This window comes from Salmo trutta, chromosome 13 (assembly GCF_901001165.1).
Source record: "Salmo trutta chromosome 13, fSalTru1.1, whole genome shotgun sequence".
Lineage (NCBI taxonomy): Eukaryota > Metazoa > Chordata > Actinopteri > Salmoniformes > Salmonidae > Salmo > Salmo trutta.
In genome coordinates, this window is record NC_042969.1 from 25,725,796 (window position 1) to 25,743,212 (window position 17,417).

Genomic DNA, 17,417 nt, shown 5'->3' on the forward strand with positions numbered 1-17,417 from the left:
TTGTTACGCTGCCAGGAAAATACATCTCTGGAGCTTGGAAATTATATAATCACTACATCTTGGGTTTACTAAGAGTAGAGAGTGAATAATTGAATTAGTGTTCAGAGATTGTAACATAACCCAGTGATAACAGTGTGAGGGCCAACCAAGATCAACCACATCCTAACATATTTTGGCTTAATCGTAATATGATTAGCCTGCTTAATTGCTTACACATAACTTAAGAAGTTCTGAAGTAAAGTTCTACACGTTTTTCTCCGTATCAGAATTCTAGGCCTCAAACTGACAATCCAATCTTGAACTTGCTAGGCTGCTGAATTTCACTCTGTGTACCCAAAGTAGCAGATCTCTCACCATTCTCATTGTTCAATTGAAAGTTGTCTGTTTCATATCAACCAACGTCTGTAATGATTCATGTATAGGTAATTCAGAATGACTATATAATGTTGACCTTTGAGCCATGCCTTTTAAAGCCATGCCCTACCACCATGCTATTGGCCTTGGCTTTTTACCAGGCCTTCTGCATTTTCACATGACGACTTGAACCCCAAAGTATTAGAACATTTACTTTGACTGGCTTCTGGAAGTCTTCTCTTTTACCTTGTCAAAGTCAACTTGCTACTTCAAAATGACCACTTACAACAGCCTTAGACAGTATAATGTACAGTCCAGGAGACAAATCAGATTTTTTTCAAGGTTTTATTGATCAATCTAATTAGTAGAAACACCACAGAGCTTTTCCATGGAAGTCTGAAGATTTGCGATTTACAAAACTACGTTTACTTCATTACAGTACAGAACAATGCAGAGATCTTCTAAAACTCATATTCAAACAATTATAAAAAAGACGTCATTCTTTCATCCAACCCTCCTTCACAGATACAATGATGAAGAGGACATTGATGCTGTAAGGAATTTACGGCGCTCATGTTAGCTCCTTTAGCAGCAGCAAATCACCATAGAGATGATTGTGAACTAAGGTTGGTCCAGATTACTTATAAAATGTTTTGGTTTGCAAAGAGAGTTTTTGGTTATATTATATGAACTGAAGGCACTGGTCAACCCATATTTAAATATAAAACCTGTGTGATCAATGTGTTTTGTACTTTTCACTGTCATGTTGAGAATAGGAAATGGTTTGGAAACCTGTGTTGGCTCAGGTGCCATGATAGGGTAGATTTCTGCCATTACAGCCATGTATTTATAGAGTTGGGCCATTGAGATTTCTGCATTTACATGACACCACAACGTTCTATTGCAGCCATGTTAGCTCCCCATTAACATTACATGGGGAATATTTAAACAATGCTATGTAACAGAATGTCTAGGACTCAACTACATGGCTCTGCCCGTAGAATTAGGAATGAAAACACAAAATAATCATTTAATAGGATCTCCATGACTCTGCCTGCCATTATCAGAGCATTATAGAGCTATGTGGGTGTATGACATCACCCACTCTAGTGAATCTCTGGTTCTAAGCCTGCAGAGACAACACCAGGGCCAGTAGACCCAGAGCCCGGAGAGGACTAGGCCAGGCCAGGCCCACAGAGCCACTGAGAAGGTACTCCACCCGGGACCAGGAACCGTTGTTGGGCAGAGGCAGAATCCCCAGAGTCCTACACATCAGGTTATACACATCCACTGCTCTGATAGGGGCTGCACGCACATTCCTCTTAAAATCTGGAGGTAAGAAGACAATTTGTTGATTATTATACCTGTGGATTTATTTTATCGTGGAAAAGACAGTACAGCAGAGTAGAAATGATTTTCTGGGTCACTTCCAAAGTACATCAGTGTTATTTGAGGTGTTTGACTCATGGTAATGATAAGAGTCATAACAACCCTGATTGGAATATTAAAGTTCAATAAAGTTATAGGCAGTACAGCTCAGATCATGTTAATGATCACTACTTATGAGAGCGATGATGTAGTACACAGGCACTGTGTTTACTATATACAGTACACAGGGATCTCATATATATATATATATATATATATATATATATATGTATATATATACATATACATATACATACACACACACACACACATATACACACACACACACACACACACACTGAACAAAGATATAAACGCAACATGTAGTGTTGGTCCCATGTTTCATGAGGTGAAATAAAAGATCCCAGAAATGTTCCTATGCACAAAAAGCTTACTTCTCTAACATTTTCTGCACACATTTGTTTACATCCCTGTTAGTGAGAATTTCTCCTTTGCCAAGATACTCCATCCACCTGACAGGTGTGGCATATCAAGAAGCTGATTAAACAATATGATCATTATACAGGTGCATCTTACGCTGGGGACAATAAAAGGCCACTATAAAATGTGCAATTTTGTCACACAACACAATGCCACAGATGTCTCAAGTTTTGCTGTGACTGCAGGAATGTCCAACAGAACTGTTGCCAGAAAATGTAATGTTAATTTCTCGACCATAAGAGGTCGTTTTAGAGAATTTGGCAGTACATCCAACCAGCCTCACAACCACAGACCACGTGTAACCACGCCAGCCCAGGACCTCCACATCTGGCTTCTTCACCTATGGGATCGTCTGAGGAAGATTAGGGCCTAATGAATTTATTTCAATTGACTGATTGCCTTCTATGCAACTCAGTAATATCTTTGAAATTGTTGCATGTTGCATTTATATTTTTGTTCAGTATAATTCTATGACTATAAAGGTCTACTGGTCAGACAGTTGTTACCTGGTCCCTGTGCTAAGAAGAAGCCCCTCATGTCCACAAACTCGTTGTCGTAGCCGTGCCAACCATGCTGCCATCCCTGCGGCTCTGGTGAACTGCTGTTCTGCCAGAAAGGCAGTTTGGACTTGCTCTGAAAACAGAGGCAGCCATGTCAGTACGTAATGGGTTAAAAGACAGTGGAATGAAGGTTAGCCTACTTGTTCCAGTGTTGCTCATTTGCTGTACATAATAGCACGCTAAGGAATTGTCCCAAATGGCACTCTATTCCCTATATAGTGCACTACTTTTGACCAGGATCCATAGAGCTATAGTCAAAAGTAGTGCACTATATAGGGAATAGGGTGCCATTTGGAATGTAAACTAGGTATATCATCACTGAGATGTGATGTGTCAAAGCCTTACCTCTGTTATGAACCAGCCAGGGTCAGCCACCAGGGTCAGACTGGAGACAAACTTCCCCCCCTTGTAATGGAAGCGATCAGGGACCTGATTCCTCCTGTAGACATTCATGTTCCGTACACTGCTCAGTGCTCTGTAGACCTGCCATCAACACAATTCAGATTCACTATACATTCTGTTCATGTTTTTCTCCCTGTTTTGCTCAGGGAGAGGTGTGGCTGCAAATTGCATACCACTCTACAGCGCAGTAAGTAACCCCATGGTAATAACATATGGAACCTTTGCCTGTAAATTTGGATACAGAAGTTATGGCTGGCTTGACTGAGGCCTTTCATATACATTGTTACGGTGCAAACGTTTTTGGAAATGTTTGTTTTTTGACAGGGAAGAGTATACAAGTGACTAAATGTGCCAACATGACATGTTTGTTTCTGTTTACTATGGTAGAGAGGAGAAATCAAGGACGCATGTTTTTTTCAGTGTCTTGGCTGGGTTGAAAGACAATTGGCCTGTATGTATGACAGAAATGGAAATCAATGTACCTCCTCATATTTAGCTTGTTTTGGCCACAGACTGACGACAGGCCCCCGGTCCATCATCTTGACAACGTCAGACATGTTTATGTACGTCACAAGCTCAATGACTTTCTCCATCCACTTGATCTCTGTCATCCCATGGTCGGAGAACATGATGACGTTCAGCTCGTCACTCAGGTTCTTATCCTGAAATACAGCAAGGTGGCGGTGACCTGTTCAGATCAAAGGCCAAGTCCCAAATGGCTCCCTATTCCCCATATAGTGCACTACATTAGCCCAGGGCCCAATGGCTCTCTATTCCCTATATAGTGCACTACTTCGACCAAGGCCATCTGGTCACAATGTTCCGCTCAACATTCTGACCACAATCAGTAGGCTGTGTCTGTTACTTTGTACAAATCATTGTAGAATGGAAACATTTTTTGCTGGATTGAGTTGTTCATTTTTAGTCTCTTTTCAATGTTTGGAAAACAATATAGGGCCTAACCTTAATGTTTTGGTTTAGCACCTGGAAGGCGTTGTCCAGCCTCTGAACAGCAGTCTTCACCTGAGAAGACATGGGGCCATAGTGATGCCCCTCTACGTCAATCTTCTCATAGTACACAGCAGCCATGTCTGCTCTGCCACTACTGATGAAGTAAACACATGCTTGATGTTATAACACAACAGAATGGCACTACATTCCAAACCTGGCTGATGCCAAAATACCTCCATTTCTTACCGTAAACCATCAAGAGCTCTTTCAATAGAATCTGTCAGATTTCTCTCTGTGGGATTGTAGACGTATTCCTCACAGAACGAAGGTCTCACACCCAGAATCTCCACCTCACAACCTGATAACGTGACAGTAGATAACAGGTGTCACATCACTGCTCACTGTGCTTCTAGAATGTTCACGCTTGAGTACATCTTAATGATCCAATTGGAATGAACATCAATGGAAAGCATTTCATTTGATTCCAGAATATACAGCATCTGAATCATGTGTTCTTTATATGACTGGTAGACAAAACACTTGAAATACTTGATTAACTATAATTATATCCAAAACAATGTAATACCACTGGAGGCCTTATTGTCTTTCTTTCTTTCCAAAGCTCTGATCATTCTGAAATGTGCCAGAGTTGTCCTTACCGGGCCAATAGTACATGAAGACTTTCTTCCCGAGTTTCTGCATGGTTACCCAGATGGGCTCAGACCCGTCCCACCACATGGGCAGCCGACTGTCTGGGTTGATGCCGATTAGGAATTCCTTGAGAGAGCCCTGATCCCACATGTAATTCCCTGTCATTTGGTGCACTTCACAGTACCGGCCTGAAAACACAGAAATTGCTTTTTTTATTTCAGAAGTTAGATATGGACATAAGACTTTTTATGGACAAAGACTCAAGGGAGAGTAGTGAGTTTGATGTGTGCCAGCTTTATAAGGACATTTGAGTATTTCTGGCCCAGCTACTTATTTTTATCCAGCTCGGTCCAAAAGGGTTCCTGTGACTGAAAACTGTTGTCTACAGCTGTGTGTCAGTTCTAAACAATTTATTCATGATCCCGACATGAATACTGAATACTTTAGTTCTTTTCATTAAACAACAACAACTCGTTGACCTGTAATTTTACTGTTCTGTATTTGTTAAGGGATATTGGGTCATGTTATATTTGCCAGCTAACCCCCCAGTGCTTTAAACACAGCCAGCATTCACAAAATAGCTCACAAAATATGATGTATTGTGTAACGGCAGTCAGCCGGATGCTTTTTGGTCACAGAGCCTACAGTCTTAGAAGAAATGGTTTCAAAATGGTTATTCGGTTGTCCCCATAGGAGAACCCTTTGAAGAACCCTTTTTGGTTCCAGGTAAAACCCTTTTGGGGTTCATGTAAAACCCTTTTGGGGTTAATGTAAAACCCTTTTGGGGTTAATGTAAAACCCTTTTGGGATTCATGTAAAACCCTTTTGGGGTTAATGTAAAACCCTTTTGGGGTTAATGTAAAACCCTCTGTAGAAAGGGTTCTACCTGGAACCCAAAAGGATTCTACCTGCAACCAAAAAGGGTTCTTCAAAGGGTTCTCCTATGCGGACAGCAGAAGAACCATTTAAGGTTCTAGTAGCACCTTTTTTTCTAAGAGTGTAGGTTAACTGGCTGAAACAGACCTTGCCTAGGACTGATATGATGCAATAAAACAACAAATGATTATCTCTGTGAGCGCTGATGTCTTCATTCGTTAAAGTTGGTTTACTGCTAAGTTCAGTTCAGTTGAAACAGTGAGTGAGTGCTTTCTCCCCCACCCTTACAAAACACACACAGACTCAAGATCATCCACACACACAGGCAGTGTCTCCTCCTCCCTTCCCCTAGCAGGCTCACAACTCACAACACAAACAGAACAATTAACATAAAACACAACTACAGTCACAGCACTAACACAACTACAGTCACAACTACACTCACAGTACTAATACAACTACAGTCACAACTACAGTCACAGCACTAACACAACTACAGTCACAACTACAGTCACAGCACTAACACAACTACAGTCACAACTACAGTCACAACACTAACACAACTACAGTCACAACACTAACACAACTACAGTCACAACACTAACACAACTACAGTCACAACACTAACAACTACAGTCACAACACTAACACAACTACAGTCACAACACTAACACAACTACAGTCACAACACTAACACAACTACAGTCACAGCACTAACACAACTACAGTCACAACACTAACACAACTACAGTCACAACACTAACACAACTACAGTCACAGCACTAACACAACTAGTCACAACACTAACACAACTACAGTCACAGCACTAACACAACTACAGTCACAACACTAACACAACTAGTCACAACACTAACACAACTACAGTCACAACTCATAACACAACACTAACACAACTACAGTCACAGCACTAACACAACTACAGTCACAACTCATAACACAACACTAACACAACAGTCACAACACTAACACAACTACAGTCACAACACTAACACAACTACAGTCACAGCACTAACACAACTACAGTCACAGCACTAACACAACTACAGTCACAGCACTAACACAACTACAGTCACAACACTAACACAACTACAGTCACAGCACTAACACAACTACAGTCACAGCACTAACACAACACTAACACAACTACAGTCACAGCACTAACACAACTACAGTCACAACACTAACACAACTACAGTCACAACACTAACACAACTACAGTCACAGCACTAACACAACTACAGTCACAGCACTAACACAACTAGTCACAATACTAACACAACTACAGTCACAGCACTAACACAACTACAGTCACAACTCATACACAACAACACGTTGAACAAGGCCACATCTTTAATTTAAAACAACCGTTCAGTACTGTCACTGCTGTTTGTAGAGGTGCTCATGCAACTATGTGGTTCCTTATTAAAGTGAAACCAGGAATGTAGCTGGTATTTTGGAGCCACAGTTGGTTAGCAGAGTTACGACATTCAGAAATGACTCAAATAAATGCTCTGAATCCTTTTGGTAGCTCAGCGTCACAGCTCTGCCTAGAGTTTTTCCTCTGAGAAAAACAATAAAAACTGCAGCTGTGTTTTGTTAGCCGCCTGCAATAGTCTCTATGGACATCTGAGGTTCAGTTGAAATAGCAGAGGGTGAATGAGGGCCAGTACAGGACCTTTATAAGGCTACGTATTTACTGTACATAGATGCTAGAAGGAACATATTTTTCCATTATTAAAGTTATTTACTGTAGCGTTTCAGGGGAAATAGATTATGCATGTACGAACTACACATTGACACATCCGCTTTGGACTGGATGTGTCAATGTGTAGTTCGTACATGCATAATCTATGAGCAGAATTACTGTCTAACCTCAATTAGGCATGAAATCCCTAGTTTGAAAGCGACTAATTACTGGAAGCTGTCCAGCGCCATTTCCCCCCAGGTGGACCAGCCTCCTAGCAATTTGAGTTCCAACCAGTGGCGTGTATTCATGATACCGAGCGTCCCCAAAACATGAACCAAGAACTAAATACAAAATGTGTTTTAGTGTATCTTTCATCTCTCTGTGTTTCATACTTTTCCTTCAATTTGCAAGAGGCTGAATGTATCTCACCGGAGAAAGAATCCGAGCAAGTGAAACAGCGCCACTCGGTCTCAATATGTATAGCCCATCTACCTGATGCTGTCTGGTCAAAAAAAGTATGACATTAATGCTGCCCGTAGCATTGAATGCAAGGGAAGCCAGCAAGCATTTGGACTCCCTTTAAATTAGTAAATTTTTTAAATAATAGCCAATCAGTGTTGAGCTAAACTGAGTGAGCTCAACTGTGAATGGTCCTAGCGCACCCAAAAAAAGTGCCAAAGGAAGCCAGATAGGATTTGGCTTCTCACCAATCACATCAAAAGCCAAATGTCATTGACAGACATTCTTTATTGTTGCATCTCCTTGTGTCGTTGTCCTCCAGTGGCTAGCTAGCTAAATTGGCCCTTTCCTAAATTAACCATGGATGGAGATAGAATTAAGTAAAACCACAAGTCCAAATCCCTATGTAGGCTACTAGTCAAGGATCACAATGGCAATCCAACCATAAATTCATACATTGTAGTGCCCCTAGCCTGAGAGGATGGAAGTTCAATATGTAGCTAGATGTAGAAGGCTAATGTTAACTAGCTGGCCCGGTGCATTGTTGCCCATGAATAGAAGTTAGGCTAGCGAGCAAGCATTTTAGCCAGGTAGCCTAGGACAACAAAAACGAATGTGTAATGTTTGAGTCATGGTATGTTTCGGCAACATGAAAGAGAGGAGGATGGATTTCGCATTTCTCTACAAGTAGGGTGAGTCAACATGTTATTTCTACTTGCACGCCCGCACACGCCCACGAAGGCACACTCGCACACTCACAGAAATCATCATAGGAGATTAGATGATGTTGAAATGTTGAAGTTGAATTGGTGCTGGAATAGTGGAGGCAGCTCCTGTTTTCATTGTGACTTGCTGTAACTCTCTGTGTTTCCAAATCAATAGTTGTTAAGTAGTCCGAAAATGTTGGAAACATTACCTTGCTTGACAATACTGTAGGTCATGTAACTGTTTGTTAAATGCAATATGCTTTGTGGACAGATGTTGCTCTACGTTTTTGTAGAGCAACATCTGTGGTTGAATTTATTCTGCCACTGTCTTCTTGTCTCGGCCTGAGGCCTATATATCACGGTGTCAAGGCATATGAACTAACAGGTTATAGAGCAAACTAAGCAATTGTGACAACACAAAGGTTGTAATATGGCATTTTTTTCTGGCTTGGCTACCCCAGTGATTTTACCCACGCACCCCCACTGGTTCCTCGCCATTTGAGTGACAGCTAGCAAGATGCACACACAGCAGAGCGAGAGAAAGAGAGCAATGACGTGGCACAAATATCTGCACATGTGACATAGTACGGAATTTTCGGGAAACACTTTTGGCTTGTGAGCGCAACTTTTAGAACTACAAAGAATACAAAAATACCAGAGAATGTCTTTAATAATATACAGCAGGACAGTAAGAAGTACTCTCTCCTCTTTCTATATGTAGAAACCCTGCAGTCTGTACAGTATACTCACAGGTAGAGCTCCAGCACTTGGCTCTTCTGAAGAAGCCCCCTTCCCTGGCCCCCTCCAAATAAACCCATCTCTGAAAAGCTCCATCAGCTATGAAGTAGCTCCTTCTGCATGGTTACAGTCTAGCCCGGGGTGACTGGAAGACCCTGTGTCTGATGTCCGGGGTGACTGGAGGGCCCTGTGTCAGATGCCCGGCGTGACTGGAGGGCCCTGTGTCAGATGCCCGGGGTGACTGGAGGGCCCTGTGCCAGATGCCCGGGGTGACTGGAGGGCCCTGTGTCAGATGCCCGGGGTGACTGGAGGGCCCTGTGTCAGATGCCCGGGGTGACTGGAAGACCCTGTGTCTGATGCCCGGGGTAACTGGAGGGCCCTGTGTCAGATGCCCGGGGTGACTGGAGGGTCCTGTGTCAGATGCCCGGGGTGACTGGAGGGCCCTGTGTCAGATGCCCGGGGTGACTGGAGGGCCCTGTGTCAGATGCCCGGGGTGACTGGAGGGCCCTGTGTCAGATGCCCGGGGTGACTGGAGGGCCCTGTGTCAGATGCCCGGGGTAACTGGAAGACCCTGTGTCAGATGCCCAGGGTAACTGGAGGGCCCTGTGTCTGATGCCCGGGGTGACTGGAGGGCCCTGTGTCAGATGCCCGGGGTAACTGGAAGGCCCTGTGTCTGATGCCCAGGGTAACTGGAGGGCCCTGTGTCAGATGCTCGGGGTGACTGAAGGGCCTGTGTCAGATGCTCGGGGTGACTGGAGGGCCCTGTATCAGATGGCCTTTGTCAGCCCGTACACAAAATGATGGTCGTTGCCTGAGCCATGGCTTTGTTGAGGGGAATGTGCTCTACCAAAACAACTTACATCAGCAAATCATCCACAAAGTGATCCGGTGATTGGGAGGGATTTGACAGAATCTGTTGTCTTTGGGGCTTTACTGCTCTTCCCTCTGCTCTCTCTCTGCCAGGGGTTCAGCCTGGAGTGGAGATAGCCTACAGCCGCTGACTGAGGAGCCATACAGCCCAGGGCTGTTATCACTGAAGTACTACCTACATCTGTTGTTATGTCACTACTACACTGTCATTGATGGTGTCGTTCACTGCCAGGACTCTGAAGAGGTCCAGTATTTGGCTGAGAGAACTGTTCAGGTGTAAAGCAGTGTGTGTTGTTAGGTATATGAGAGAACTGTTCAGGTGTAAAGCAGTGTGTGTGTGTTTTAGGTATATGAGAGAACTGTTCAGGTGTAAAGCAGTGTGTGTGTGTTTTAGGTATATGAGAGAACTGTTCAGGTGTAAAGCAGTGTGTGTGTGTTTTAGGTATATGAGAGAACTGTTCAGGTGTAAAGCAGTGTGTGTTGTTAGGTATATGAGAGAACTGTTCAGGTGTAAAGCAGTGTGTGTTGTTAGGTATATGAGAGAACTGTTCAGGTGTAAAGCAGTGTATGTTGTTAGGTATATGAGAGAACTGTTCAGGTGTAAAGCAGTGTGTGTTAGGTATATGAGAGAACTGTTCAGGTGTAAAGCAGTGTGTGTTGTTAGGTATATGAGAGAACTGTTCAGGTGTAAAGCAGTGTGTGTGTGTTTTAGGTATATGAGAGAACTGTTCAGGTGTAAAGCAATGTGTGTGTGTTTTAGGTATATGAGAGAACTGTTCAGGTGTAAAGCAGTGTGTGTGTGTTTTAGGTATATGAGAGAACTGTTCAGGTGTAAAGCAGTGTGTGTTGTTAGGTATATGAGAGAACTGTTCAGGTGTAAAGCAGTGTGTGTTGTTAGGTATATGAGAGAACTGTTCAGGTGTAAAGCAGTGTGTGTTGTTAGGTATATGAGAGAACTGTTCAGGTGTAAAGCAGTGTGTGTTGTTAGGTATATGAGAGAACTGTTCAGGTGTAAAGCAGTGTGTGTTGTTAGGTATATGAGAGAACTGTTCAGGTGTAAAGCAGTGTGTGTTGTTAGGTATATGAGAGAACTGTTCAGGTGTAAAGCAGTGTGTGTTGTTAGGTATATGAGAGAACTGTTCAGGTGTAAAGCAGTGTGTGTTGTTAGGTATATGAGAGAACTGTTCAGGTGTAAAGCAGTGTGTGTTGTTAGGTATATGAGAGAACTGTTCAGGTGTAAAGCAGTGTGTGTTGTTAGGTATATGAGAGAACTGTTCAGGTGTAAAGCAGTGTGTGTTGTTAGGTATATGAGAGAACTGTTCAGGTGTAAAGCAGTGTGTGTGTGTTTTAGGTATATGAGAGAACTGTTCAGGTGTAAAGCAGTGTGTGTTAGGTATATGAGAGAACTGTTCAGGTGTAAAGCAGTGTGTGTTGTTAGGTATATGAGAGAACTGTTCAGGTGTAAAGCAGTGTGTGTGTGTTTTAGGTATATGAGAGAACTGTTCAGGTGTAAAGCAATGTGTGTGTGTTTTAGGTATATGAGAGAACTGTTCAGGTGTAAAGCAGTGTGTGTGTGTTTTAGGTATATGAGAGAACTGTTCAGGTGTAAAGCAGTGTGTGTTGTTAGGTATATGAGAGAACTGTTCAGGTGTAAAGCAGTGTGTGTTGTTAGGTATATGAGAGAACTGTTCAGGTGTAAAGCAGTGTGTGTTGTTAGGTATATGAGAGAACTGTTCAGGTGTAAAGCAGTGTGTGTTGTTAGGTATATGAGAGAACTGTTCAGGTGTAAAGCAGTGTGTGTTGTTAGGTATATGAGAGAACTGTTCAGGTGTAAAGCAGTGTGTGTTGTTAGGTATATGAGAGAACTGTTCAGGTGTAAAGCAGTGTGTGTTGTTAGGTATATGAGAGAACTGTTCAGGTGTAAAGCAGTGTGTGTTGTTAGGTATATGAGAGAACTGTTCAGGTGTAAAGCAGTGTGTGTTGTTAGGTATATGAGAGAACTGTTCAGGTGTAAAGCAGTGTGTGTTGTTAGGTATATGAGAGAACTGTTCAGGTGTAAAGCAGTGTGTGTGTGTTTTAGGTATATGAGAGAACTGTTCAGGTGTAAAGCAGTGTGTGTGTGTTTTAGGTATATGAGAGAACTGTTCAGGTGTAAAGCAGTGTATGTTGTTAGGTATATGAGAGAACTGTTCAGGTGTAAAGCAGTGTGTGTTAGGTATATGAGAGAACTGTTCAGGTGTAAAGCAGTGTGTGTTGTTAGGTATATGAGAGAACTGTTCAGGTGTAAAGCAGTGTGTGTGTGTTTTAGGTATATGAGAGAACTGTTCAGGTGTAAAGCAGTGTGTTGTCTCAGCCTCCAGTATTTATGCTGCAGTAGTTTATGTGTCGGGGGCTAGGGTCAGTCTGTTACATCTGGAGTATTCTCTTGTCTTATCCGGTGTCCTGTGTGAATTTAAATAGGCTCTCTCTAATTCTCTCTTTCTCTCTTTCTTTCTTTCTTTCTCTCTGAGGACCTGAGCCCTAGGACCATGCCTCGGGACTACCTGGCATGATGACTCCTTGCTGTCCCCAGTCCACCTGGCCATGCTGCTGCTCCAGTTTCAACTGTTCTGCCTGTGGCTACGGAACCCTGACCTGTTCACCGGACGTGCTTGTTGCACCCTCGACAACTACTATGATTATTATTATTTGACCATGCTGGTCATTTATGAACATTTTAACATCTTGACCATGTTCTGTTATAATATCCACCCGGCACAGCCAGAAGAGGACTGGCCACCCCTCATAGCCTGGTTCCTCTCTAGGTTTCTTCCTAGGTTTTTGGCCTTTCTAGGGAGTTTTTCCTAGGGAGTTTTTCCTAGCCACCGTGCTTCTTTCACATGCATTGATTGCTGTTTGGGGTTTTAGGCTGGGTTTCTGTACAGCACTTTGAGATTTCAGCTGATATACGAAGGGCTATATAAATACATTTGATTTGATTTGAAGTACACTACCATTCAAAAGTTTGGGGTCACTTAGAAATGTCCTTGTTTTTTAAAGAAAAGCTCCTTTTTTATCCATTAAAATAACATAAAATTGATCAGAAATACAGTGTAGACATTGTTAATGTTGTAAATGAGTATTGTAGCTGGAAACGCCCCTCTCCCTCCTGGCAACCACACTGTCTCTATTGTGCCATTTACATATGTTATGAGTGAAAACAAGGGACAACCAGCGCCATGTATCTAGAGAGTTGGGCCAATGAGGTTTCTGCATTATGGTGCATTCACATGACAAGACAACGTTCTATGGCAGCCATGTTAGCGCCCCATTAACATTACATGGGGAACATTTAAAACAATGCTATGTCACGGAATGTCTAGAATTAGAACAATATTCAAAATTCTAAAAGTTGGCCTCTCTCTTTAAATGTATACAGTTGAAGTCGGAAGTTTACATACACTTAGGTTGGAGTCATTAAAACTCGTTTTTCAACCACTCCACAAATTTCTTGTTAACAAACTATAGTTTTGGCATTCGGTTAGGACATCTACTTTGTGCATGAGACAAGTAATTTTTCCAACAATTGTTTACAGACAGATTATTTCACTTATAATTCACTGTATCACAATTCCAGTGGGTCAGAAGTTTACATACACTAAGTTGACTGTGCCTTTAAACAGCTTGGAAAATTCCAGAAAATGATGTCATGACTTTAGAAGCTTCTGATAGGCTAATTGACATCATTTGAGTCAATTGGAGGTGTACCTGTGGGAGTATTTCAAGGCCTATTTTCAAACTCAGTGCCTCTGCTTGACATCATGGGAAAATCAAAATAAATCAGCCAAGACCTCAGAAAAACAATTGTAGAACTTCAGAAGTCTGGTTCTTCCTTGGGAGCAATTTCCAAACGCCTGAAGGTACCATGTTCATCTGTACAAACAATAGTACGCAAGTATAAACACCATGGGACCATACAGCCGCCATACCGCTCAGGAAGGAGACGTGTTCCGTCTCCTAGAGATGAACGTACTTTGGTGCGAAAAGTGCAAATCAATCCCAGAACAACAGCAAAGGACCATGTGAAGATGCTGGAGGAAATGGGTACAAAAATATCTATATCCACAGTAAAACGAGTCCTATATCGACATTACCTGAAAGGCCGCTCAGCAAGGAAGAAGCCACTGCTCCAAAAATCGGCATAAAAAAGCCAGATGACGGTTTGCAACTGCACATGGGGACAAAGATTGTGCTTTTTGGAGAAATGTCCTCTGGTCTGATGAAACAAAAACTGAACTGTTTAGCCATAATGACCATCATTATGTTTGGAGGAAAAAGGGGGACGCTTGCAAGCCGAAGAACACCATCCCAACCGTGAAGCACAGGGGTGGCGGCATCATGTTGTGGGGGTGCTTGGCTGCAGGAGGGACTGGTGCACTTCACAAAATAGATAGCATCATGAGGAAAGGAAAATTATGTGGATATATTGAAGCAACATCTCAAGACATCAATCAGGAAGTTAAAGCTTGGTCGCAAATGGGACTTCCAAACGGACAATGACCCCAAGCATACTTCCAAAGTTGTGGAAAAATGGCTTAAGGACAAAGTCAAGGTATTGGAGTGGCCATCACAAAGCCCTGACCTCAATCTTATAGAACATTTGTGGGCAGAACTCAAAAAGCATGTGCGCGTAAGGAGGCCTACAAACCTGACTCAGTTACACCAGCTCTGTCTGGAGAAATGGGCCAAAATTCACCCAACTTATTGTGGGAAGCTTGTGGAAGGCTACCTGAAACATTTGACCCAAGTTAAACAATTTAAAGGCAATGCTACCAAATACTAATTGAGTGTATGTAAACCTCTGGTCCACTGGGAATGTGATGAAAGAAATAAAAGCTGAAATAAATCACTCTATTATTCTGACATTTCACATTCTTAAAATAAAGTGGTGATCCTAACTGACCTAAGACAGGGAATTTTTACTAGGATTAAATGGCAGGAATTGTGAAAAACTGAGTTTAACTGTATTTGACTAAGGTGTATGTAAACTTCCGACTTCAACTGTAGCTCTGGGGACAACTAGTTAAAGTTTAACTAACCCAAAGCAACGTTTACGGTTTGCCACAGAGCACAATCCGTCAGTTTCATAAATACAGTAACAATAACCATACGATACATACACTACCGTTCAAAAGTTTAGGGTCACTTAGAAATGTCCTTGTTTTTTAAAGAAAAGCACATTTTTTGTCCATTAAAATAACATCAAATTGATCAGAACTACAGTGTAGACATTGTTAATGTTGTAAATGAGTATTGTAGCTGAGCTATATATTTAAAGAGAGAGGCCAACTTTTAGAATTTAGAATATTGTTCTAATTATAGACATTCCATGACATAGCATTGTTTTATAGATGTACTATTGTAAAGTGGTTGTTCCACTGGATATCATAAGGTGAATGCACCAATTCGTAAGTCACTCTGGATAAGAGCGTCTGCTAAATGACGTAAATGTAAATGTTTTAAATATTCCCCATGTAATGTTAATGGGCGCTAACATGGCTGCCATAGAATGTTGTCTTGTCATGTGAATGCAACATAATGCAGAAACCTCATTGGCCCAACTCTCTAGATACATGGCTCTGGTTGTCCCTTGTTTTCACTCATAACATATGTAAATGGCACAATAGAGACAGTGTGGTTGCCAGGAGGAAGAGGGGCGTGGGGCTCTGTTACTGATGAGACTGAGTCCTACTGCTTGAGGTCCAGGACAGCTGTGCCAGGCTCCTGTCCATCAATGGATGTATTATACATCCATCACTGAATTAAGCTACTGCCAATGTCTACATGAGGATTTTAGAGTATGGCCTACTTATGAAATGTTATCTGCCTTTCATTCCATGGTGTTCACTTTCCTTTCAGTAATTGTTGGGTTGCTCATTTGTCAACCTAAGTTATAAAATCATTCATTACCAATGTGTCATTCTGTAACAATATTGGTGAGAATGATTGACCAATTTCTTGTTATTTCAGTGTTGCCACAGAGTACAAAAGGCTACTTTACAACTTTGTACATAAACATTAAAGTTTAAACTCCAGTCACTATTTCCTATTTGTTCAGGCAAGCAATAAAGATTCAAATGGATTGCACCTGTGAACGTATTATTTATTCACACTGTATGTATGTCCAAGATAACAAATAAATGTTCTTAATCTTATTTGGTGATCAATCATGGTCAACGTTTTGTAGCCTTATCTATATTTTTTCACAGCTGTAACTTTGAGGCACAGTCAGTCAAAGGTAAAATCATCTCACCGGTCATGAGTGAGTAGTAATTGGGGTATGAAAGGCTGGGGAAATCGGGGGTCATATAATCCACTTTGACCCCATTATCCATAATCTCTTTAAACCCAGGCAAGTTTTGCAGATCGTCCATGTAATCATATCGAAAACCATCGATGAGGAACACCAGAAGTTTGCGGCTGGCGAAGCAGGATCCCGACAAAAGCACTGCGAGAATGGCGATAGCGCACGCCAGGTTCAGTCTTGACATGATGGCTCGTTACGGTCCACTGATACGCACATGTAACTGTACTGAACGATGCGAGCAGGGGCAGGGGCCCCAATATGAGTGGGGGCGGGGCTAATGGCATTGTTAAAGGGCTAGGCCTACTGCAGTTTGAGAATGAAAGTCCATGCGCTCAGACTCACTCCAAGGAAAAACACTTCACGTTTTAAGGCTATTCTTTATTTTTGTTAAATACATATTTAATAAGGGCCTAGGCCTATGTGATTTTTCTATTTAATAATTTGTGATTTTCTTATTTAATAATTTCTACAATGGAAAATTAAAGTGACACTCTAAAGCCCACTGTAACATATGGAGCAAATAATATTTGCTGTTGAATAAAATTAACATTTCAAATAGTTGAATAAATCAAAATGTTATTGGATTATTGAAGACCAAGTTCCATATAATATCAATCAGTGACGTATTTTATACCCACAAAGCATTTTTACTCTAAACCCGCAATATCAAAAATGACCAGCAGAGTATACTCTTCTCATATATTTGTCCAAGGGAACACTTGATCAACACGTTATACAACACGTGGGTCTAATCCTGAATGATGATTGGTTAAAACCGCATTCCAGCCTGCTTCTATTCCACAAATTACTACGGGCTAAATCTAATTTAAAATGCCTATTTACTCTGTTCCATCTGACTGTGCAATCCATTGTCTCATCAGCCTAGCCAGGCACGTTATAAACTTCATCTCCACTATAAAAAGCAT

The 17,417-nt window shown here is 41.8% G+C and overlaps 1 protein-coding gene across 1 annotated transcript; it reads right to left on the reverse strand.

Moving 5' to 3' along the window:
* Positions 1-680: 680 nt before the first annotated feature.
* enpp6 (ectonucleotide pyrophosphatase/phosphodiesterase 6) lies at positions 681-16,718 on the reverse strand. The gene is made up of 8 exons (XM_029771579.1): positions 16,438-16,718; positions 4,796-4,975; positions 4,383-4,494; positions 4,149-4,290; positions 3,668-3,847; positions 3,129-3,266; positions 2,730-2,856; positions 681-1,683 (listed from the first exon to the last, which is right to left on the reverse strand). The coding sequence occupies exons 1-8, from the start codon at positions 16,673-16,675 to the stop codon at positions 1,478-1,480; spliced, it is 1,323 nt and encodes a 440-aa protein (XP_029627439.1). The 5' UTR covers positions 16,676-16,718; the 3' UTR covers positions 681-1,477.
* Positions 16,719-17,417: the final 699 nt, after the last annotated feature.

Bases quoted from the DNA above. Each gene is read 5' to 3' on its own strand.
- enpp6 (XM_029771579.1), bottom strand. From the start codon at position 16,675: ATGTCAAGACTGAACCTGGCGTGCGCTATCGCCATTCTCGCAGTGCTT. The intron at 3,848-4,148 runs GTTAGGCCCTAT...GCTGTATTTCAG, and splicing joins TGCTAAACCAAAACATTAAG to GATAAGAACCTGAGTGACGA. The intron at 3,267-3,667 runs GTACATTGATTT...TGTTGATGGCAG, and splicing joins AACAAGCTAAATATGAGGAG to GTCTACAGAGCACTGAGCAG.